Raw genomic sequence first — 23,618 nt, 5'->3', positions numbered from 1 at the left:
TATTGTAGTGTTTTATTGAGATCATAAAAAATAAAGCGCATCTTCATTATGTAAATTGTGCGGTTTTGCTAAATCCTATCTATTTGCTCGCATATTCAAATGCACCATGTATAAATTATGACTTATAATCAACGATTGGATCTAATTGGCTATTTTAGTGTGTCGACATTAATTTCGCGAGATAAAGCTTTAGCTATATAAGTCTAGATAAGTTGTTTATTTAGCGAGTGATTGAGTTGTATACCGCTCATATTTAGCATTCTACATCATAACAAGACTGACCTCATTTCTAAAGAATCACGTAAGTTTTACTAATCATTAACATTTTTATTGTATTTATTTTAATTAAACTTATTGAAAATACTTTGGTAGGTATCTTGTAATTTATATAACATTATTTATTATAATGATTATATTTAATAATAGTCGGTTATATTTATATGTATTTACCGATGTACTTATTTATAGATAAATTAAGAGCAAATATTGTTTATATTATCTTTATATTTGGTTATCAATGTACTTAAATATTCAGAGAATTGTATGAGATATTGAACATTGAATTTATCTACATTCAAAATTTTCAATTCCGTATAAGCTAATAACATATTTGGGGTTGTGATGATACTCATATAAACATAATTATATAAGATTACATTTTTAAAGATTATTAAAAAACTGAAGGCTTGACTGTAAGTGAGTCTTTATTTATTATTATTATATAGAATTTATACATATACGATTTATATACAAGCAAAAGTTTAGGCGTACATAAATTTAATTGAATTTTGTATTAAGCCGAAAAATGACATACAGCGATCTCTATTTCTAATAATTGGTCTACTAATAGATAATAATATCAGTAAATATATGAAAATAATTACTACTAAATTATTTATGAATATTTTTAATTTTTATATTAAAAATGCTTTTTTTACAATATGTTAACTTTATTATCTGTGGGAAATAAAAACAATATATTATTATTATCTGCAATTAATATGCTATCTATACTCTATACTAGCTCAAATTATAGTAGGTATTTGTTTTTGGTAAACCCATTTCGCGGTTAAAACTTTAAAACTCTAATACTCTAAAAATATTAGGTATTTAAAAAATATTAACTTAATCTTAAAATGTTGATTATAACTGTCGTCACGTTTTGTTTTTAATTTAAATAAAAGTAGTAATTTGAACGAACATTTTTAATATTTTGTGAAAATAAATATTTTAGGAGAATGAAAATTATTTTACTGTTTTCCTTGCTAATATTTAATTTGACGAGTGCTGAAATAGTCGCGCGGAATAATGTAGTGGAAAATGACTTGGGCAACCCAACTAAAAGAGAAAAAAGATATGAACCAACATGGAAAGATCTGGACATGCGACCCTTGCCTAAATGGTACGATACAGCGAAAATTGGAATTTTCTTGCATTGGGGAGTTTTCTCAGTACCAAGCTTCGGATCGGAATGGTTCTGGAGTAACTGGAATTGTATGTAATATATGGCAAAATCAATACACTTATTTTGATTAATTTTTGGAATTTATATTTTTAAAAGAAAATAATATTTTTTTAGCGGGTGACAACAAAACAGTTGAATTTATGCACAAAAATTACCCACCTGGATTTACATATCAAGAATTTGCTCCAATGTTTACAGCAGAGTTCTTTAAACCTAATGACTGGGCATCTTTGTTCCGCAAAGCTGGAGCTAAGTTAGTGGTTTCATAATTTTATCGTTATTCACTTTTTAGTTAATAATATAAATCAATTTAAAGTAAGGTCATATACTTTTATTATAACTGTCTTCTTATTTTTAGGTATGTTGTGCTAACGAGCAAACACCATGAAGGATTCACATTGTTCCCATCCCAAAGATCCTTTAGCTGGAATGCTATGGAAGTTGGTCCAAAGCGTGATTTAGTTGGAGAGCTGGCTCAGGCTGTGCGTAACAAGGATATGAAATTTGGTGTATATCACTCGCTGTATGAATGGTATAATCCCATATACTTAGAAGATAAGAAAAATCTGTTTTTAACAAAGCAGTATACAATGACAAAATTATGGCCTGATTTGAAGCAGATTGTTAATAATTACAAACCATCTGTGATATGGTCTGATGGGGATTGGGAGGCTTTGGATGCATACTGGAATTCAACAGACTTGCTAGCTTGGCTATACAATGATAGTCCAGTGAAAGACGAAGTAGTTGTCAATGATAGATGGGGTATAGGTATACCTTGCCATCATGGGGACTTTTATAATTGTGCTGATAGGTATAACCCTGGTATGTTCAAAATGGTAACACTAACTTCTAAATTACTTTATATGTATATCAAACAATAATTGAAATTTTTGAATTAGGTAAATTGCAAAATCATAAATGGGAGAATGCCTTCACGATTGATTCAAAATCATGGGGTTACAGACGAAACATGGCCTTGCATGAAATACTTTCAATCAATCAGTTGCTTAAAGAAGTTGTATCAACAGTGAGTTGCGGAGGTATGTATTGTATTAATAAAACTTTGTAGTTCATGCTTAGCATCTGAATATATATATATATATACTTGATATATTATTCAATAATCTATTTTGCTGCTAGCTTTTCAATATAGTTCATAATTAAAAAAAAAATTTAAATTATAATATATTTATTGACAGCACAAAAAAAAAAAATATTCATACAAACAACAAAATATTTATATTTTGAATACTTATATTTTTTTCAAGATAAAAATATTAAAATAACAAGATGGTCAGTGACCACTTGTATTATTTAATTGTACTGCTCATTTAAAGATAATTCATTATCAAACTATGTGCTTAAACTGTATCATAACAATTTTTTTAATAATAGCCAATCTTTATTAGGGGGAAAACACACAATGTTTTGTAATTATTTTAAAAATTCAATAATATTAAAAAAATTACCCCTCTGGTGATGCTATCTATTTGGGCCAACAGCTACAATAAATTAAAAAAAAAAAAAATTCTTACATTAACGTTTGAAATATTATTAATCACATTAAAACAAAAGGCTTTTAATCCTATGTTAATTACTTAATAATAAACATGAATTAGTAACAATATTGGGATTAAGATCATTGTATACATATCCATTATATATATTAATATATTAAAAAACATTCAAATCCACACATTAATATATATAAACAATTTTAGGTAATGCCCTTATAAATATTGGACCAACGAAAGAGGGCACAATTGCCCCAATATTTCAAGAGAGATTGCTAGCCCTCGGTGAATGGCTTGCAATTAATGGAGAGGCCATTTATGGCACTTCACCCTGGAAACATCAAAATGATACTTACAATGATGGTGTGTGGTATACTTGTACTAAAACCCAGTACCATCCTTACCGGCCGTCGTCTATTCCACACCAGTCTGATACCATAACAGCCATATATGCTATATTCCTACATTGGCCTAAAAATAATGTACTCAATATTAGTGATCTCGCTCCTTATCTACACACTGGTACATATAAAATAAAGATGCTTGGCAATCAAGGATTTTTGAATGTGAGTAATTTCGGTCAAGTGCTTGTATTAGTTATAGGATAAGTTCTAATTGAATATTTCAAACAATTCAGATACAAGATATCCTATAAAATATTGATTATATTATAATTCATGTTGTTTATAATAATATCTACAGTATTGTTTTTAATTGAATATTGTTCAATTGAAAACAATAAAAATAAAGTTTCAAATTATAAATTGACATTTCACACTAATTTTTATTTTTCAGTGGAAAATAAGCAGTGGCATGTTGTTAATCATGTTACCCGATAAAGCAACAGTAAGATCGAAAAACGCTTGGTCACTAAAGTTTAGTCATTGACGATACGCACTGAAAAATTAAATACACATTTTATTTTGATAACAAATAAAACACATAAATTTAATTAAAATGTGTTTTATTAAAGAAGGTATATAACATTGTGTACAATTACAGAAAAAAATAGCAGTTATGCGGTTGGATTATAGTACATAGGGAAATAAATAGGAGATATATGTAAAACTAATTGCTTTGATTTTGATGAATTTGTCTTAAATTAATTTAAAATTTTCTCAACATGTTAATACTAAATAAATATGGATCAATTGTAATATTACGGCTTTACTGAGAAACATACATAACACAACCACAGTAATAATCAGGGTGAAAAGATTTTAGAGGTCAATAAAAACAGATAAAATTGTTTATACAGCTTTTATTAGTAAGGTGGTTAGTTTTTTTTTTTCATTTCATTACACTCAACAGATTGTAATTCAAGTGTTATATTCTACTTAAAAAAACTAATAATTACAGATAAAACAATGCAAAATTGACTTCAAACAATCATATTGCTTTCAATCTATTAAATATAAAATATTTTTTGCATAAACATATATTTATTAGGTACTTCCATAGTATATAGTTTTAGGAGCAATATCTTTAAATTATGTCTTTGGGAGCAACGAGTTATACATTCCGAGGTTAAATTGGAATGACATTTGAAATAAAACAATTTCATTTGTAGTAATTCTTTCACATGCATTTAGTGAAAGGGTAGAGTGTTTATTATTTAAATGAGCAGCTATTCTCTAATAAATAATAACAAAAAAAAACATAAAAATGCAATTTACATTTCTACAAATGAAAATTGTGAATCCACGTTCATAATGCGTTTATATTTAATGGATTCGTATGGCGTAGCATAGTGCAATGGATTTAATAAAGCTCAAAGCAACGTGTATTGTCTCATGAACGATTATATTTTAGTAACAATTTCCATACATTCTAAGATTATGTTTATCATTTATTTGATTATTTCGATTGCTATAAGTTTGAAGCTATTATATTTCATTCAATAACCAAGTATATAGCAGCATTGTCTAATTACTTAAATTATATGTTTTACTAATTTTATAAAACTCCAAGCATATAAAAATATATAAAGCATACATTATACTGTGACTAGTATGCTAGAGCAATTTTATTATTTTCAAATGAATCATGATTTAGATTTGAAGAAAGCCTAATTTATTGAAAAGCACCATTTCTTACGTACATGAAGCACTATTAGTAATGCGTAAAATGCTATGAAAGTAAGATTCCATTCTATTATTAACATTTCAATTGTTATTTGTACTCATTTACATATTTTCATATTCATCTTAGTTATTAATTTTACATTTATGTAATTAGTGCAAATTATAATGAAGAAATAATTCATTTGGTTGATGTTTATATATTTTTACTTAAATTAACTTATATTAATATGGCTATGCTTAACTCTGTAAAGGTAATATGGGTATTAAAAATTTCTCTTGTAAAAAATAATAAAAATTACATGAATTTACTAAAATCGATCTTTTGGAATGTTTTATTTGGAACTTCATACTAATTATATCAAAAGTGCTTTTTATACTAAACTTAATGAAAATTAACTTATGAATTAATATACACATAACATAATTAATTATACATGGTATATTCACAAATAATTTTATTACATTTTTTTACAAATTAACACACTATAGTTAGCACGACATTATCTTGGCAGAGCAATAATTCAAATTAAAAACACAAAGTTTAGAAAAACAATAAAAACAAAACAGTACGAGATTTAATAATATTTTTGTATTATATTTTTATATTTTTTAATAATTGCAAGCTAGGTAGTGAAAATTTTTTTTTTTTAAATTCTATAGTAAGTTTTTTTTGCTTTGGAATATGTATAAGAAAAATAATCTGTTGTCTAAGCTCATTTTTTAGATTATAAGTTTGAAGTATTGAAGACAAGGATTTTGTATATTTTCCATGATTTCTTCATTCTGGATTCGAAAACACTGATTAGCCATCTACTTGAACGGTAGGACAATTATTTATATAAAGATTTCATATATATACTTAACAATACAAAAGCTTAGCTAACCTTTAAATTTTATATCAATCAAGGTTAGCTATCAACTATGAAACTGAGTGCAACCTATCTCGTTGTCTAAGTGCTTCCAAATAGGGCATTAGATGTACTTGCTTATTGAAGAATTCCTCCAACGATGCCTCAGCTAACATTGTAGCGAGAAATTGTTCTAACGTTATGGACCATGTGTCTTCATCTGAAGGATCACTTTCCTTTGAAGGTGACGGTTGAATTTGTCTTCTTTCTGGAGGGATCTCTGTGGTGTTGCCATTAGGGTCCAGCTATACCACAATATTATTGGTTATTTATTCACGTTATTTTCTTACAATAATTAATTTAATAGCTCATAGTACAGGTAACTAATATAATGTATAAAAATATAATATCGCATTCGTTACTTAATTTGGATTATAAAATATTGACCTCAATGGTGGGCTGGGCAGCGGCGGCCAGGAACAGGCTGTCCTGGGACATTTCCCGGTCCAAGGCACGTTGATGGCCGTTAAGCTCTCCCAGTTGTAAGAGTAATGTTCCTATTAATAAGTCAGAAGTCGTTCAATGTAATATTATTAAAGGCAATGAGAGTTAAACGGATGAAGCAATATCTATTTTAAATCAATCGAAGCTGCATATTTCGAATCGAAGATCTCGAAGTTTTAAGAAGTTGATAGTTTTGATTTAAGTAATGTATGTGAGCGCGTGCGAGTCCTCACCGGCCCTGGCGACGGCCTCGTACAGCGGCGTGGAGTGGTGCGTGAGGTCGTGCAGCGCGGCCAGCAGGCGCAGGAAGTGCGCGCGCGGCAGCGGCGGCGGCGAGCGCGCGGGCGGCGGCGTGCCCGGCGTGCCCGCGCCCGGCGACGGCAGCCCCGCCAGCGCGCACGCGCGCACGCACTCCGCGCTGCACGCGCCCTCTGCGGGCACGAGCGGCACTCGGCCGTGTTGAACGGAGGTGGATGCACATCATGAATATTTTAATTCTCACTTTATTATGTAGTCTATATTAAAAATACACATTCTAATTCAAATTTTAAGGACAGTGTCGTATATTACTAATGAGAAACCTACAATCATTGCTCGAAGTAAACGACGTTTGTCGATTTATAGAATAATTTAGTATCAATTAACCAACTCACCACTGTAGGCGCTGTCGGTAGATTTATCCATCGGGTTCCCTTCGCCGCACACCTCACTTATAGAGCGCTGCAAAGCCGGCTCCGGTGTGGATGGATTCTCTATACTGTATCAAAGGACGAGGGAGTTAGTAATAGTAACAACGTGAAAGATGTAGACAGTCGTGCGGCGGCGACATGGTTCCTGCCTATCGCACCTGTCGAAGAAGGAGAAGGCGTCGGCGGCCAGCTCCTCGCCCGTGTCGGTGTAGGCGCGCAGGTCGAGCGCGGTGAGCAGCGGCGGCGCGTGCGCGCAGTAGAGCGCCCGCAGGCGGCGATGCGCGTCGGCGCGCGCGCTCACGCCCAGCGCCACGCTCAGCCCGCGCGCGCTCACCAGCCCGTCGTCGTCGTGGTCCATCAGCTGAAACGAGCCTCACTCATTGAACACTGCTGACGTCTTCTGGCCATCGCGTGCCTCATTCGTTAGTTGTCGTTGAAATAATAAATATTATATCTTAATCGAATCAATAATGAGATGTTAAATATGATGGTATTTCGATGAGTGACCTTGAACATCCTGGCGGTTATCGCTTCCGCGTAGTCTCCCTTGGCCCAGGGCGACAGGGCCGAGAACAGCGTCTTGAACTGGCCGTAGTCGAGCCTGTAGGCCTCGTACGGCGCCTCGAGCCTCTCGCACGGGACGCGCTTGGCCCAAAACAGTTCTTCGCGGATTACGCTTAGGAGTTCCTGAAAGGAATTAAAAAATGTTTAAAATATTTTGTTATTTTTATGTGGCCATATGACACAGTATAGCTATTTATAAAACAACAAGCTGTTCTGTGTCACGTGTCGGCAAAAGAAACTCATTTTTCGGACTGTCTATTAATCAAAAAACAGATTTTTTGTGTTACCAGATGGATATTTTTTGTAGTTCTGTTCTATAGTTACCTGCAGCTCGTCGGGGTCCAGCAGTCGGTCTTGCTGTAGGGCTCGCAGGGTGTTTCGTTCAAGGCTGTCCTCCAGCTGCCGCACGACACGCAGGCGGTGCCTCAGTCGCAGGTGCTCGATGGTCTCCCCGCTGACGCTGGCTCCGTACGAGCGGTACGACTGGTACACTAGCTCTTGAATTTTTATCGTCTGGAAGTTGAAACAAATATTAATTTTAATTCCACTTTGATTAGAGCTGTCTCATCTTGTTGAAATTTAATAAATATATTAATTCCAAAAAAACATTTTACATACAATCAATCGATTGTCTTATATTATAGTATACCAGTAATCTTCATGAAAAGAGGTTTAGATCTTATTCAACAACGCGGCCTCATTATGGTAGATAATTCTTGGTGTGTACGATCTAGTAGTTCTTTTATATAAATGCAAAAAGTTAAAGCAATATAAAGGTATATTAAGCCAGTTACCTGATGGTTATGTATGTATAGATAAATGTATAATAATGGATGATAATATGGTTGACAATAATTAGTACTGCATTGGGAACTTTTCGAAGTCAATAAAATATATTATATAATATCCTTTACAGTAATTAAAGTTAAATTAATTTAAAATTAAATACAGAACTGTTAAATCCTTCTCACCTTTTGAGCATTTCGGGGCTCGGTGGACAAGGCCATTGCTTCTTCGTTGTAAATGCCTTCAAGATAGTCACTCAAGACCTGCATCGCTTGACCGTCTTCCGTGCACTTCAGTAGTTTCTCTCGGTTTATATCAAGAATTGTGAGGGTCACCTTAAAATAATACATTTCATCATCCCAACCAGCCATCTTAGACGACACATAATTTATGCAATATTTAAAATTCCATACAAATAGTAGTTTTGTAAATGCTTCGCTCGCATTTCGTTAGGTCTAAAAAACTAGTCTTTGTTCTTTCTTTGGGTCAAGCTTGCTTTATATCAAATTTCATCAAAATCGGTTCAAAGCGTAACAGATAGACAAACAGACTTAGTTTCGCATTTATAATATTAGTATATCAATTGGAGATTTATCCAATTCGACACAGTTTGAGCGATCAACATGAAAGTTGGCACATATATTAGATTTTTAAGAAGAATGTTTTTATACTATACACGGTGTTGTTAGGCATTACGGTGTGGTAACTCGATACTAGATGGCGCTGCAACATATACATTTATAATATACCGTTCAAGCGATCGCCACGACGATCGAGAATATTTTAAAGCTAGTATCGATCTTTCAAAGATAATAATAATAAAGAAATACAGTTGTAACTATAATATGAAAGAGAAATTATTATTTGGGTATAAAATGTTTAACTAAATTAAATTTGTAAGATGCACCCATCTAACCTGGAATATGACTTTAGCGCCGTCATAAAAGAAACAGTCCATCACGTTGACAGCACACTCGTACGGCATCACGCTGATGAAGAGTGTCAGGAACCAGGACAGAGATATCATCTTCATCATACCCAGTTCGTCTAACTTAGCGTGAAGTTCGGGAAGATGGGCCTTCGTGAGTTCTTCCAAAACGCCTTGATCGACCTTTGTTAAAGAAAAATAAAATCATGATATTCAAGGCGAACGACAAGCGCTACTGAATCGTCATTTTACATTTAATGTAAAGGTACCGACAGTACAGTTTGTAGATCTTACCGAGAACCGACAAGGAAGGCTCTTCTTCATCAATCAAAATACATATATTGTACCGTAAATATTCCTTATTTTTTCTAAAACGTCCTAAATTAAGTATATGCTTATAGGAAAACATTTTCTTAATGGTTAAGTGCTAGGGTTTAAATTCTAATACATTATATATATATATATATATATATATATATATATATATATATATATATATATATATATATATATATATATATATATATATATATATATATATTTATGGTATAGGTAGACGGACGAACATAACGGCCACCTAATGTGAAGTGGTAACCAACGCCCATAGACATTGGCATTGTAAGAAATTTTAACCATTACATACATCGCCAATGCACCACCAACCTTGGGAACCAAGATGTTTGTCCGTTGTGCCTGTAATTACACTGGCTCACTCACCCTTCAAACCGGAACACAACAATACCAAGTACTGCTGTTTTGCGTTAGAATATCTGACGAGTGGGTGGTACCTACCCAGACGGGCTTGCACAAAGCCCAAAAATTGTTGTTGTTGATAGTTATATCCAACAACGTTTCGATGACAACTCCACTCACATTCAAAACATTATTTTTTGACTATTCTATAATGAATACCATAGATCATTTGAGATCTCGATCAATGATATTACGTCAATTTAATGTCAAAAATGATGAAAACTAGTATAATAATGTCCTGGGATATTTTTCACACACGGCCATCTGATCCCGAATTAAGCTCGTACAGAGCTTGTACTATGGAAACCAGACAACCGATATACTACATATACTATTTTCCTTTTGTAAATACATACTTATATAGATAATTACACCCAAGCTCAGGACAAACAGACATGTTCATGCACATAAATATCTGTCCTGGGTGGAAATCGAACTCGCAACCCTCGGCGTAAAAGGCAAGCATCCACCAACCACGCCAACCGGCTAGTCTATAATATCGAGTATAAATATATGTTTAACAAGATTATAGGAATCAGGTGTTTGTCACGGAGACAAAATTCACATTGTGACGTCACACTCGCTCGCGAGCTGCTTCGGTATTTAATTTTAGTTATTTTTTTTTGAAACATCATATAGGCAATAGTACGATTAATACTAAATTATGCTATCTCACCAGCGCCCCTACGACACTAGTATTGTAGTAGTCCGGCAGCAAGGTCTCGCAAATGGTCGCCAGCAGCCAGAAGGCCTGCTCCTCTGGACAGTAGATGAGCAGCACGGACGCCACGATATTCATCGCCTGGCAGTAGCCGATGGTGGGGTTCTTCAACGCGTACGCGCACAGCACGCGACGCAACGCTGATATACCTGAGGGGTTACGAATATACTACATTATATTCTTACTATATTTTTTACACTGCATCACAAAAATTTAATTTAATTCAGAAAAATTGTTGTATTTATCGAAAGGTCATAAGTACAGTACCGCAAATACTGTAAGTGTGCGAGTCGTTTGGACACCACCGCCACCAATAAAACACTGCACTGTATTATTTCACTATTTCATTAAACTACTAGTTTTCTACCGCGTGGTAGGGGGAAGGGGGTCAATATCAGGTAAAAAAAATTGCCTTCTCTTTCTTAAATAAAAAAAACGCCGTGATGGTCTAGTGGTTAGAAGGCGTGAATCTTAAGCGACGATCGTGGGTTCAAACCCGGGCAAGCACCACTGAATTTTCATGTGCTTAATTTGTGGTTATAATTCATCTCGTACTTAACGGTGAAGGAAAACATCGTGAGGAAACCTGCATGTGTCTAACTTCATTGAAATTATGCCACATGTGTATTCTACCAACCCGCATTGGAGCAGCGTGGTGGAATAAGCTCCAAAACTTCTCCTCAAAAGGGAGAGGTGGCAGCAGTGTGACATTAACAGACTGTTACTGTACTGCATGTTCTTCCTTGGAGTTCAAGCATAATTCATACCAAATGTCATCAAAATCAGTTCAGTCGTACAGCAGTGAAAGCGTAACAGACAGACAGCGTTACTTTTGCATTCATAATATGAGTATAGATATATTGAACTGGGATGAACAGTAACGAATTGAAATGATTCAATCTAAATACCGAATAAACAGAAAATACTTATGACATGAAAACATTCATACGATAGCGCGATGCAAGTACTACTAACGCCACCTATTATTAGACTGCGTGAACTAATGAAAATAAAAACTTCGTATTAATATAAAACATTGTATGTACCTCTCGTGTAGGGTTTAAATCTTATATACGGAACATACCGACATCGTTCTGGAAAGCAGGATGTTCAGGCAGGGAGCGATGCAAGTCCCTCTCTATTTCGTCATTCGCTTGATTCTTCGACGACAATGCTTCGTTCACCAATTTTTCGTAGAGACCCTTGTTCTGAGCCTTTTGCAGTATGGACCCCGAGAACACACTCCACAGCTCGCCCCGGAGAGATTCCGGTATACCGTTGACGACGAGCTCGCTTCCTTCGGTGGTGCGGTACATGCTGACGCCGCGGCCGACTTCAGCCATATGATCCTCCCACTGCTTTTCCTGCAATGGAATCGTTAATTGTTTGTTTCTTCAGAAATATTTTGTTTTAATGCTGAAAAGAAGATTGGCAAATAGGCAGTGGCCTATCAAGTGTGATTGTAAGTCATCACTGCCTGTGGGGATTGGCATTGTAAGAAATATTAATCATCCCATACATCACCAGTGCACCACCAACTTCGGGAATTAAGATGCTATGTCCCTTAAAACTGGCCCACTACTCACGCATCTTGCTGATTGGCGGTGATCTGACTGGTGACTAAGTTGTTGCAGTATAATAAAAAAATAAGTTCATTGAGCTAGGAATATAATATAAATAAAAGCGTAACAGACAAACTCATTTTCTCTTTCTAATATTATTCTCTCATCTCACTTTATGATATTAGTAAGCAAGCTCTACCTTCTTCTGCTGTATCTGTTTGATCGTTGAGGTCTGGTGAGTCCGGAACAGTACCATCAGAGGTGGTTGCGGGGTCCACTTGTCTTCATCGCTCGTGTTCTGCGATGCCGTTTTCGGCTTCTCCCTGTACACATCACTGTTATTCACGAAAAAACATTTAGAATTCGTTTTGTAAGCTTATCGTATAATATTTTAACGTCCAAGATTGTTAGTGGTCCTCGATGAGCATTCCGGATTAGATGATGCCATGATGCCCAGATGCAAGAAACCTTTACTAGACTAGAGAATATATTGTATATTAGAAACGTTTAGATTAAGCAACATTCACAACACAAGTGAGATATAGTTCTATGTAAATAATAAATTGGTTCACGACAAACAGCACGCAAGCTAAGGCTTTTAATTTTTACTAATTCAAAACTGACCAAACTTTTTTAATTTAATCTATAAATAAAACATGCATAGACACCATAAAACCAATCCTCTACTAAATATAAATTATCAAGAGATTCAGTCATTCTGAAGATAAAACTGAAGGTCACCGACAATAAGCGTCACCTATTATTACTTTGTTGTGATCACAATGAATTTAACCGTTTGGTACGTGTGGAATTTCACGGTCACGGTTTATATTTGTATAGGCAGGTTGTTTTGTCGATGCATGTAGGCTCTTTCTCTTTTCAAACGTCAAGTCAGCCAAGTTCCATAAGGACAAATTAAGCATTAAATCCAGCTGTTATTACGAACATCTGTATCTAGAGTCCAGGTCAATTATCGCATAGCACTGTGAGTAGTCGAGTTACATATGAGTGTTGCATGCGTGTTTGTAAAAAATAAATCAAATTTAAAATAAAATATGTAAAAATCCAAAACTTAAGTCTTCTGCGCAGCACTATATTAACATGCACGACTTAACAATGAATACGACTCACTTCGGCAACTTAGCGAGTAGCTCCGACATCTTGTGAACGAGAAAATCCCTGTCGGATATGTTCCCGAAGAGGAAGCTGGTGTGGTGTGCGGTCGTGATGAGGATGTTGCCTGAATCTCCTGAACTGCCCGTACCGCCTGAATCTGCACGCTCCACTTGGTGAACGTTACGGAGCGGTATTGTTAGGCGGACGAGGTGACGTACCTGTATGACATGCAAAAAGAATAAATGAGTAACTTTATGTATGTGTTGGTGCATTGTTTCCCAACGTGGGCCCCACGCCCCACAGGGGGGATATTTGATAGTTAAGGGGGCAATTTAAAAATGGACACGAGACGACTTTAACCCTTTCGCTTTGGGTTATTTAAATACAATGCTAGATATCGGTGACAAATTTAACAAAAAAGGCAATTTCTTAAAAAAATGCTGGAAATAATTATCAGGTATAATTTCGTTTGACGTTACCAAAATATCAACTGGGTAATTAGAGTCGTCAAGTAAACTTCGTCGGGGATTCACCACAAATTCATAGTGATTTCTTCCTAAAACTTATCATTTATATTTCTTAAGGGAACAAAATAATTTTTAAAGGTTAAAAATTTTGTATCCCCCATACAAAATAATTTTTAAAGGTTAAAAATTTTGTATCCCCCATACAAAATTTTGTATCCCCCATACAAAATTTTGTATCCCCCATACAAAATTTTTAACCTTTAAAAATTATTTTGTTCCCTTAAGAAATATAAATGATAAGTTTTAGGAAGAAATCACTTAGAACTTTTAGAAATGTTAAGGTGGGGCCAATGCTACCTAGGCCATGGCCTAAAAAAGGTTTGGAAACACTGTGTTGGTGTGTCTTTTCAGAAAAAATGCAATTTTTCATTAAAATTTTATAAACAAAAAATTACAACTACTTTTACCAGAGCGCCCCGGTATTTTTATTCAAATGAGCTACTTTAAGCTATATATGTCATAAATCGTTAAGTTACAGGATTAAGTAAATAAAAGTTAAGGCATTGAAGGTGAACAAACTCTACTCAATCCTCAATACAAGATATTAGGATGAGATCATAGACAATTCAGTACTTTTTAATGATTTGACATATTCCTAACAGGTACAGATAATTAGTAAATTGATAGTAAGTGGTGGAAAGTGGTAAAATAACCACCGGTTCGTGAATATATACAAACGGAACCCTTAATATTACAAGCACATTGTTCACAACATTCAACCACACGTTATGGATCCCACTTGTGTCTGTAATTACACAAAAGTTTTTTAACCGTGTTTTAATAATTAAACTGATATCATACGACACGAATCATTAATGAAACGACAAGAAAATAATTTAATTTTATTTCGCTAATGGTTATTCTAATAAGGTTAATGATTTTTTTTAAACAAATATTAACTACCTTCTTTTATATAGGTAAAAATATAAATGTCTGGTTTTATATACAATAAGTAATTTTAATATTATAAGATACTACTATATTTTACAAACCTAGTCTACACATAAAGTTTAATGTACAATGTAATCAATGTATGGATGGCACTGGCCTCAAAGATACGGGTCTTCCTAGTTTAAGGCATCTTTGACTGTACATACAAAAAGAATATCAATAAAGATTTTTTTTTTTTTTTTATAGAATAGGAAGGTGGACGAGCATATGGGCCACCTGATGGTAAGTGGTCACCAAACGCCCTTAGACATTGGCATTGTAAGAAATGTCAATCATCGCTTATAGCCAATGCGCCACCAACCTTGGGAACTAAGATTTTATGTCCCTTGTGCCTGTAATTACACTGGCTCACTCACCCTTCAAACCGGAACACAACAATATCAAGTATTGCTGTTTTGCGGTAGAATATCTGATGAGTGGGTGGTACCTACCCAGACGAGCTTGCACAAAGCCCTACCACCAGTATTTATTATTATTTAAAAAAAAAAAACCACAAAGTACCATTAGCAACAACAAACAACATACAATACAGTAACAGCCTGTTAATGTCCCACTGCTGGACTAAGGCCTCCTCTCCCTTTTGAGGAGAAGGCTTGGAGCTTATTCCACCACGCTGCTCCGATGCGGGTTGGTAGAATACACATGTGGCATAATTTCCTCACGATGTTTTCCTTCACCGTCAAGCACAAGATGAAATATAAACACAAATTAAGCTTGCCCGGGTTTGAACCCACGATCATCGGTTAAGATTCACGCGTTCTAACCACTAGGTCATCTCGGCTTTCATCATAAACAACATCTTGAATTTAATTTACACATGTCGTTTAAAGTAGAGCGTCATGTCACGTTCTAATATTTGACTATAAATAGAATAGAATGTCTGTTTTGTTTTCTGACTCATTAAAACATAGTCGATAACGACATACATTCTTCGCAGTGTTTTGATGAATTTATGTGCAATATAAAGTTATTTTCAATACAGTATTTGCGTTTTTTTTTTATGTCAATCATATCATAGGGTGCTGCCACACTGCAGGTATAAAACATTTAAAACATTAATGAACATTAAACAATACTATGATACTTACTGAAATACTTCGTTAAATTTCGTTTCGTACCTTCAACGAGAACGTGACATTGCGTGCGTGTGTGCGTGCGTGCGTGTGTGTTTTGTTATTTAGAGGTTGTTCAGTCAAACAATGTTTTGTTTCGTTAATTTAATTTTAGGTAGGGGTCATACTCACTCGGCTGTCGAAACAGATGAAATTCTGTGACAAATACAATCTGCCCCAGTTGTGGCGTTTATTGTACGGCGTCCACAGAGTACACTCCTCAGTTCCGTCCAACTTTTCCGTGTGAGGTAAACGAAATCGCAACGTGTACAAATTCGACTGTTTCCTTGCGTCTAAGTCGCGCTTCAGAAAAGACGCCTTCTTGGGTACATTCTTACTCAACTTAGTGAGCAAGTCTTTGTCAATGTTAAACGAACCAGATTTATCGTCGATTAACCTAAAACAATGTAGTTATTATTAGAAAAAATATTTCTTTGCCATCAATCATTTTGTTATAGACAATTATAATAAAAACATTTTACGCCTGCGGCTTAACTCGCCATGTTTTTGCGTATACATTTCTGTACCCCTAACAAAATTTGATGAAGTTGAGTATTTAAGTCGTAAGTAGCTTAAGCGCAACAAACAAACAAACCAACTTTCGCATTCATAATACTAGTTAGGATAACCCCACACGTAAAGCTGTCCGATATGACTGATGCTTAATTAAAAATTAATATATGAATCATTATATCAGCCTATATATATAGCCTTTATAAAGAAATACGTAAATATAAAAAAAAACTACTAAAGTAGACTTACTGTTTCATAGCAATATTTGCCAATTGCTGCATAAGTGCAAACGTTTCATTCTTCTTTAGAAACATTGTAAAATAATGTTCACCATCCCTGGTTACCACTTTTATTGAATCAGGGAACAATAAACTGTTCGTTTTAGCAAGCTCAGTGACATCAGCCCAACGTATCTTAAGAGTTGTCTTACGTCCAAATATATATGAATAGAAGCACATGTAGTGAACGGAAAGGTACATCCAACCTTGACGAGGCATTTTACCTTTCCAATAACTGTAAAAAGATTTTTTAATGTAATTTAATCGATTATTAATGTTTCAAACCCATGCAAGCACTATTACATTATTAATAAGCATTTTTTTAAATAAACTTCAATCAATCAATCAATCAACAGCCAATCGTTGTCCACTGCTGAACATAGGCCTCTCCCAAGGTGCGCCAAAGCTCCCTGTCCTCCGCCTTCCGCATCCAGTTGGTGCCCGCCACCTTCTTAAGGTCGTCGGTCCACCTGGCTGGAGGGCGCTCTACGCTGCGCTTGCCGATTCGCGGTCTCCACTCTAGGACTCGTCTGCTCCAACGGCCATCGGTCCTACGACATACGTGACCAGCCCACTGCCACTTCAGCCTGCTAATTTTGCAAGCTATGTCGGTGACTCCGGTTCTTTTCCGGATAATCTCATTTCTGATCTTATCCTTCAAAGATACTCCGAGCATAGCTCGCTCCATAGCACGCTGAGCGACTTTGAATTTGTGGACTAGTCCCGCAGTTAGTGTCCACGTTTCGGCACCGTATGTCATGGCAGGTAAGACGCATTGGTTGAAGACTTTCGTCTTGAAACATTGCGGTATAGACGACTTGAGGACTTGACGAAGGTTGCCAAATGCTGCCCATCCCAAGCGAATTCTTCGATCGGCTTCCTTCTCGAAGTTGTTCCTACCGACTTGTATTATCTGTCCTAGGTAGGTATATTCACTAACAACTTCGAGAGGTTTCCCCTCGACGTATATCGGTCCCGGCACGACATGCCTATTGAACAGGACCTTGGTCTTGTCCAAGTTCATACCGAGACCGACACACCGGGAAGACTCGCCTAGGCTACGCAGCATTTCGGTGAGTTGTTCCAGCGACTCTGCTATGATGACGATATGGTCGGCAAATCGAAGGTGTGAGATGTACTCGCCGTTTACATTGACTCCATACCTAGTCCAATCCAGCGTTTTGAAAACGTCTTCCAACGCGTTGGTGAACAGTTTCGGGGATATTACATCCCCCTGTCTCACCCCTCTGCGCAGTTGGATCGCCTTCGTCTTACAGTCCTGGATGTGGACAGTCATTGTAGCGGCGTTGTACAGACATCTCAGTACCTCGATATATCTCCAATCGATATGACATCTCTGCAATGAGTCGAGCACTGCCCAGGTTTCGATGGAGTCGAAGGCTTTCTCGTAGTCCACAAATGCCATACACAGCGGCTGATTGTACTCTTCGGTCTTCTGCACAATCTGCCGAACAGTATGGATGTGGTCCACGGTGCTGTAGCCTGATCGAAAGCCGGCTTGCTCTGGGGGCTGGAACTCGTCAAGTCGTCTGGCGAGACGGTTCGTGACGACTCTTGAGAACAGCTTATACACGTGACTCAGGAGGGAGATTGGTCTGTAGTTTTTCAAGAGGGTTTTATCACCTTTCTTGAAAAACAGTACCACCTCACTCCCGCTCCACGTTTCCGGGGTCTTGCCATGTTGGATGACGGAATTAAAGAGGCTTGCTAGCTCTTTCAGGACCGGAGTCCCGCCTGCCTTAAGCAACTCTGTTGTGATTCCGTCATCTCCCGGAGCTTTGTTGTTTTTAAGCTGTTCTAGAGCCGCCCTAATCTCTCCTTGATCAACGACCGGGAGCTCCTCGGAGTAATGGCGCATAAGAGGGGCGCGCTGGTCATCAATACTGATTCCCACGGGTTTATCCGATCTTGAAGAGAACAACTGCCCATAAAACCTCTCTACTTCTCCGATAATCTCAGGCCTAGAGGTAACGACCCCACCATTTTCAGTTTTAAGTTTTGTCAGACGCGGCCTCCCAAACTTGCGAGCGAACACTTTCGATCCCCGATTTTGCTCAATCGCAGCCTTGATGGCACGGGTATTGGAGCGTCGGAGATCGCGTCGCGTCAGCGTTTTTATTGTTCGGTTTAAGGCCTTATCTGACAAAAACGATGGTAGTTCTCGTCGTTTTCTCATGAGCTCGAGTGTCTCAGCAGAGAGTTTTGGTGCGTTGTCTCTTCTCTGTGGCGGAAAACATTTGCGGGATGTGTTTTGCAGTATTTTGACCAGCGTGTCGGTTCTCTCATCAATGCTGCTTATGGTTTCCAACGCGGTGAATTGATTTTGAAGTTCCATTTGGAACTTTTCGGAGCCTTGAGCAGCTTGGAGCATGGTAGGTCGGAGAGTAGACCTCATCATTCTCGATCTTTCGGCTTTTAAGTTGATATTTAGAGTGCCTCGAACCAAGCGGTGATCACTTCCGGTATTAAACTTGTTGATCACTGAAACATCTCTAAATATGTGCCTTTTATTCGAAATGATAAAGTCTATCTCGTTCCTTGTCACGTTATCGGGGCTTCGCCAGGTCCACCTCCTCTGAGGCTTTTTTTGAAAGAAAGAATTCATCAAAAAAAGCCCCTGCGCTTCGAGAAAGTTTACCAGCATTTGCCCCCTGTGATTTCTGCAGCCCAAGCCGTAAGGTCCGACTTTCGATTCACCGCTATCTTGTACTCCCACTTTAGCATTAAAGTCTCCCATAACAACATTGTAGTGGGCCCTCGAGGTGTCGTTGAGGGCCTTTGCGATGTCCTCGTACATCGCTTCGACCACATCATCAGAGTATGTCGAAGTTGGCGCATATACCTGTACAACCTTCAGGGAGTACCTGTCGGAAAGTTTTAGGACAAGGTACGCTACCCGGTTCGACACACTACTGATTTCCACAATGCTGCTAATGAGATCCTTTTTGACTAGAAAACCGACACCACCCTGGGAGAGGTTATCACCTTCGCGGAAGTAGAGTAAGTTACCGGACTCTAGAGTTATCGTGTCTTCCCCCTGTCTTCGGACTTCAGATAACCCCAGTATATGCCAGTTTATATGACTTAACTCTACTTCTAATTCGGCGAGGTGATGGTCCAGCCTCATCGAGCGTCCATTATACGTTGCCATTTTCAGTCGTTTTATACGGTAGCCTGCCGTGAACCGGTAATTCTTAGCACCCCCTGCCCTGCCGATACCGCGACCGCTACCTTGGTCGGGCCTAGCGGGCTTGCCGGTAACTGGGGGCCTTTTTTTGGGCGCATCTGCCATTAAGGGAGGGGTTTGCCCATACTCGCCGCGCTGGGAAGGCGTGTTGGCGAGCGCAGTAGGGGGTAAGATGTTTATGGGAGGGGGGACGCTGCTGCCCATCCCCCCTTTTCCCCGTCCCTCAGTCGCCTCTTACGACACCCACGGGATGAGATTGGGGGAGTACTATTCTAAGCCGGTACTCCACGGTACAATAAACTTGTTATCAATAAAAAAGGCATATTACTTTCAAATAAAAATTTCTTGTGATTATATCGAGTCTAGCAGTCAAGACTCACATTCGGTAATTTAAAACTTTATAATATTAATGAAGTCGACTATATATTTGAAATGGATGTCTAGATATTATCATCAAATTTTCATTTAATAAATATTTGTTTCCGTTTAATAGTAATTAAATGAACACTTGAATTGATTCATTCAACAAAATTACAATTATTTACCTGCATGAATAATAACAGACCAATTTTTCATCTTTTGGCATTGAAAATCGTTGACGGAATTCATAGACAACATTTTTATATGTAATGGTATCTTCATCTAAAAATAAAATTAAAATATTTAAATACAAAATTTTGTTCTCACTCTCCAAATCTCTTATGTATTTGCTTAAATATAAATTATACGTAATAAAACTAATGTTGCCAATTGTATATTTAAGTAAAAAAAATATTCACCTTCAGTAAAATTTTCTTGTTCTGTTGCAATAATAGAATTGATTTTGCAACAGACAAATTCAGTTATTTCTTCTTCAGAATCAAATGAATGCAAAGTTGCGCTTACATTATCAAAAAGCCATTGCCAATCTTGTCGTATCTCTTGTTCGGTTAATGCTGTCGCAATCACTGTGAAAATATTAAAGTAATTCAGGTATTTTTAGTATATATAGATATATAATATAAAAATAGTCTTTATGTGTGTTAGTTTCATAAATTTCACAATATATCAGCTGCAGTAATTTCGGTTTACTTTGTACAAAGGTATTAACAATAATGTGTATACATAAGCTAGCAAATATTTGAATGTATGTATAGAGTACTGATATATATATAAAATTTCTGTAACTGCAATCCAGCATTCCAAGATTTTAATTTCATTACATAAATATGTAAAAAAGGTTACTTATATACAAGACAATCAAACCAATGATTTAAATTATATATTTCAAAAAAATTATCATCAACATCATCAGAGCACTGATTAATATCAAAAATCAATGCATTATTTATGTACTTCTAATTTATAAATCACTACATTATGTAATGAAAACAATAATTAAATGAATAGTCATGTATATATCCTCTGAAAAATCTTAATATAATAATATTTGAACAGTTTATTTAGTGTAAAATACATACCATAGTAAATTTCCGAATTAGGTGTTTGATGTAAAATTCTGTAAGGAGCTGGCTTCGTGTCGCGTACACTATCTAATGTACCCACCAGAAGCGAGGAAAGTCCTTTTGATTTTCCATGACCTTTTCTTCTTTGCAGAACGAAATATAGTGTAGTTTCATCGTTATCCCTATCAATAATGAAATGTGCTTAATCAGTATTAGAGCTATCAAAATAAAATAAAATAAAAACACAACCAATCAGAAATCATGATGAAAGATAAGTAAGAAATAAATAAAACAAATTACCACAAAGGGGTCTTCAAAAATACTTCTTGAGGTTTTACCCACATTTTTAATACTTTTAAATGTATAATGACCTAGCATAGCTAAGCATGCTAGGGATATTAAATTATTTTCTTCGTTTCGATATATTTATAAATGAAATAAACACCAATATCAATAACTCGAAAACTCGAAGGATTGCCAAAAAGCAATAATGATAAGTTACGTTTGACAGTTACTTTAGGATTGCCATTTGCCTGTAACTAAATTGACTAATTACCACTTTTCAATAAAACAGATGCTTAAATTAGACAAACCTAATTTATATAAAAAAATATATATTTCAGGTTACTTTTACAATTTTTAACTAAACATATTTACAGAACAAATACCTTAATTACAATAACGCAACGGCTCCGCTGACTTTACTAAGTAGACTTCTTTTTGTTGTTTTTTGTCAAATATAATCTCTAAGATTGTCACAATCACTTATTTCAACATAATTTATTATTTTTCACACATCTTGGTCAAAGTGAAATCATCTCATGTCGTATTTACGTTTTGACACGTATATACGACTTAGCGAGGAGACCAGGACCCCCAACTGGTCTACTGGTGGTAGAGCTTTGTTACTGGTGGTAGAGCTTTGTGCAAGCTCGTCTGGGTAGGTACCACCCACTCATCAGATATTCTACCGCAAAACAACAGACGATTTTATAGTCCCGCTTCATTAAGCGTTCATTTATATTGTGTTTATTTCACGATTATCTTCAACGTCTATGGCAATTTAAAATACTTTAATACGAGAGTGTCTCAATTACAGTCAAACAGATGCGATAAAAAAATGCGATCAATACAACAATAACAAAATAAACGTTTTTATTAAATGTATTAGCAAGATTATCTGAATCACTTTGAATTACAATTTCAATACCTAATAGATTTCGGCAATTGAAAGTTATCGATTATTTTAAACATCAACTTATTATATATATTTACTGGTTGTAGGGCTTTGTGCAAGCTCGTCTGGGTAGGTACCACCCACTCATCAGATATTCTACCGCAAAACAGCAATACTTGATATTGTTGCGTTCCGGTTTGAAGGGTGAGTGAGCCAGTGTAATTACAGGCACAAAGGACATAACATCTTAGTTCCCAAGGTTGGTGGCGCATTGGTGACCACTTACCATCAGGTGGCCCATATGCTCGTCCGCCTTCCTATTCTATAAAAAAAAAAAAAAAACTTTTTTTTCCAAAATTCTAACTAAGGCTAATGAAACAATTTATATACAAAATTGTCTGCTGTTTTCCTATAAAAATAATTATGTACTTCTGACTTAAATTCAAAGACGGTCAAAGAAAATATTCATTTTGGCGTAAATTACTATGGTAAAGAGCCACGAAACACTATTAATCCTGATGAAGCATGACAATGAAGCCCAATTTCAAATGACTAACCATATGAATAGGATAAATGCAGTGGTCAATGCACAAGTACACCTAATATTACTATGCACTTGAATAAAAGCACTACATTTTAAATAAATAAAAATGAAAGCCTCATAGTCCAATCGAGTTAAAAAAGCGATAACATTAAATTATTTACTTAAGCAGTGATTGGAACTCAGGAACTCGCAGTCTGTAATCTATATAAGATAAACACAAAACCTATGAAATAGTTATATCTATATGTTTAAGTAAGTACCATGGTAATCAAACTAGTGGTTTTCTAAAGAATGCAACCGAATAAAACAAAACTCTTTACTCTTTG

At 35.9% G+C, this 23,618-nt stretch overlaps 2 protein-coding genes across 4 annotated transcripts; one reads left to right on the top strand and one right to left on the bottom strand.

Annotated features, from left to right (window-relative positions):
- LOC126770018 (tissue alpha-L-fucosidase) lies at positions 1-4,235 on the top strand. Its single transcript, XM_050489136.1, has 7 exons — positions 1-301; positions 1,235-1,494; positions 1,580-1,718; positions 1,824-2,290; positions 2,368-2,508; positions 3,190-3,548; positions 3,778-4,235. Exons 2-7 carry the CDS (start codon positions 1,239-1,241, stop codon positions 3,868-3,870), a joined length of 1,455 nt encoding a protein of 484 aa, XP_050345093.1. The 5' UTR covers positions 1-301; positions 1,235-1,238; the 3' UTR covers positions 3,871-4,235.
- Positions 4,160-22,074, bottom strand: LOC126769949 (TBC1 domain family member 9). 3 transcript variants are annotated; one of them, XM_050488980.1, is made up of 19 exons: positions 21,872-22,074; positions 21,587-21,753; positions 20,906-21,073; positions 20,672-20,768; positions 16,890-17,153; positions 16,260-16,524; positions 13,553-13,755; positions 12,621-12,756; positions 11,944-12,223; positions 10,815-11,008; positions 9,374-9,568; positions 8,643-8,792; positions 7,996-8,184; positions 7,615-7,794; positions 7,266-7,468; positions 7,064-7,175; positions 6,652-6,847; positions 6,362-6,471; positions 4,160-6,219 (listed from the first exon to the last, which is right to left on the bottom strand). In XM_050488980.1, exons 1-19 carry the CDS (start codon positions 21,913-21,915, stop codon positions 5,986-5,988), a joined length of 3,387 nt encoding a protein of 1,128 aa, XP_050344937.1. In that variant the 5' UTR covers positions 21,916-22,074; the 3' UTR covers positions 4,160-5,985. The 3 variants fall into 3 exon arrangements, with proteins under 3 accessions (XP_050344937.1, XP_050344938.1, XP_050344939.1); XM_050488981.1 differs by having other exon boundaries at positions 6,652-6,849; positions 7,072-7,175; XM_050488982.1 differs by having other exon boundaries at positions 12,621-12,744.
- Between the last annotated feature and the right edge of the window lie 1,544 nt (positions 22,075-23,618).

Source organism: Nymphalis io, chromosome 8, assembly GCF_905147045.1.
Source record: "Nymphalis io chromosome 8, ilAglIoxx1.1, whole genome shotgun sequence".
NCBI lineage: Eukaryota > Metazoa > Arthropoda > Insecta > Lepidoptera > Nymphalidae > Nymphalis > Nymphalis io.
This window is presented reverse-complemented; position numbering and strand designations above follow the sequence as displayed.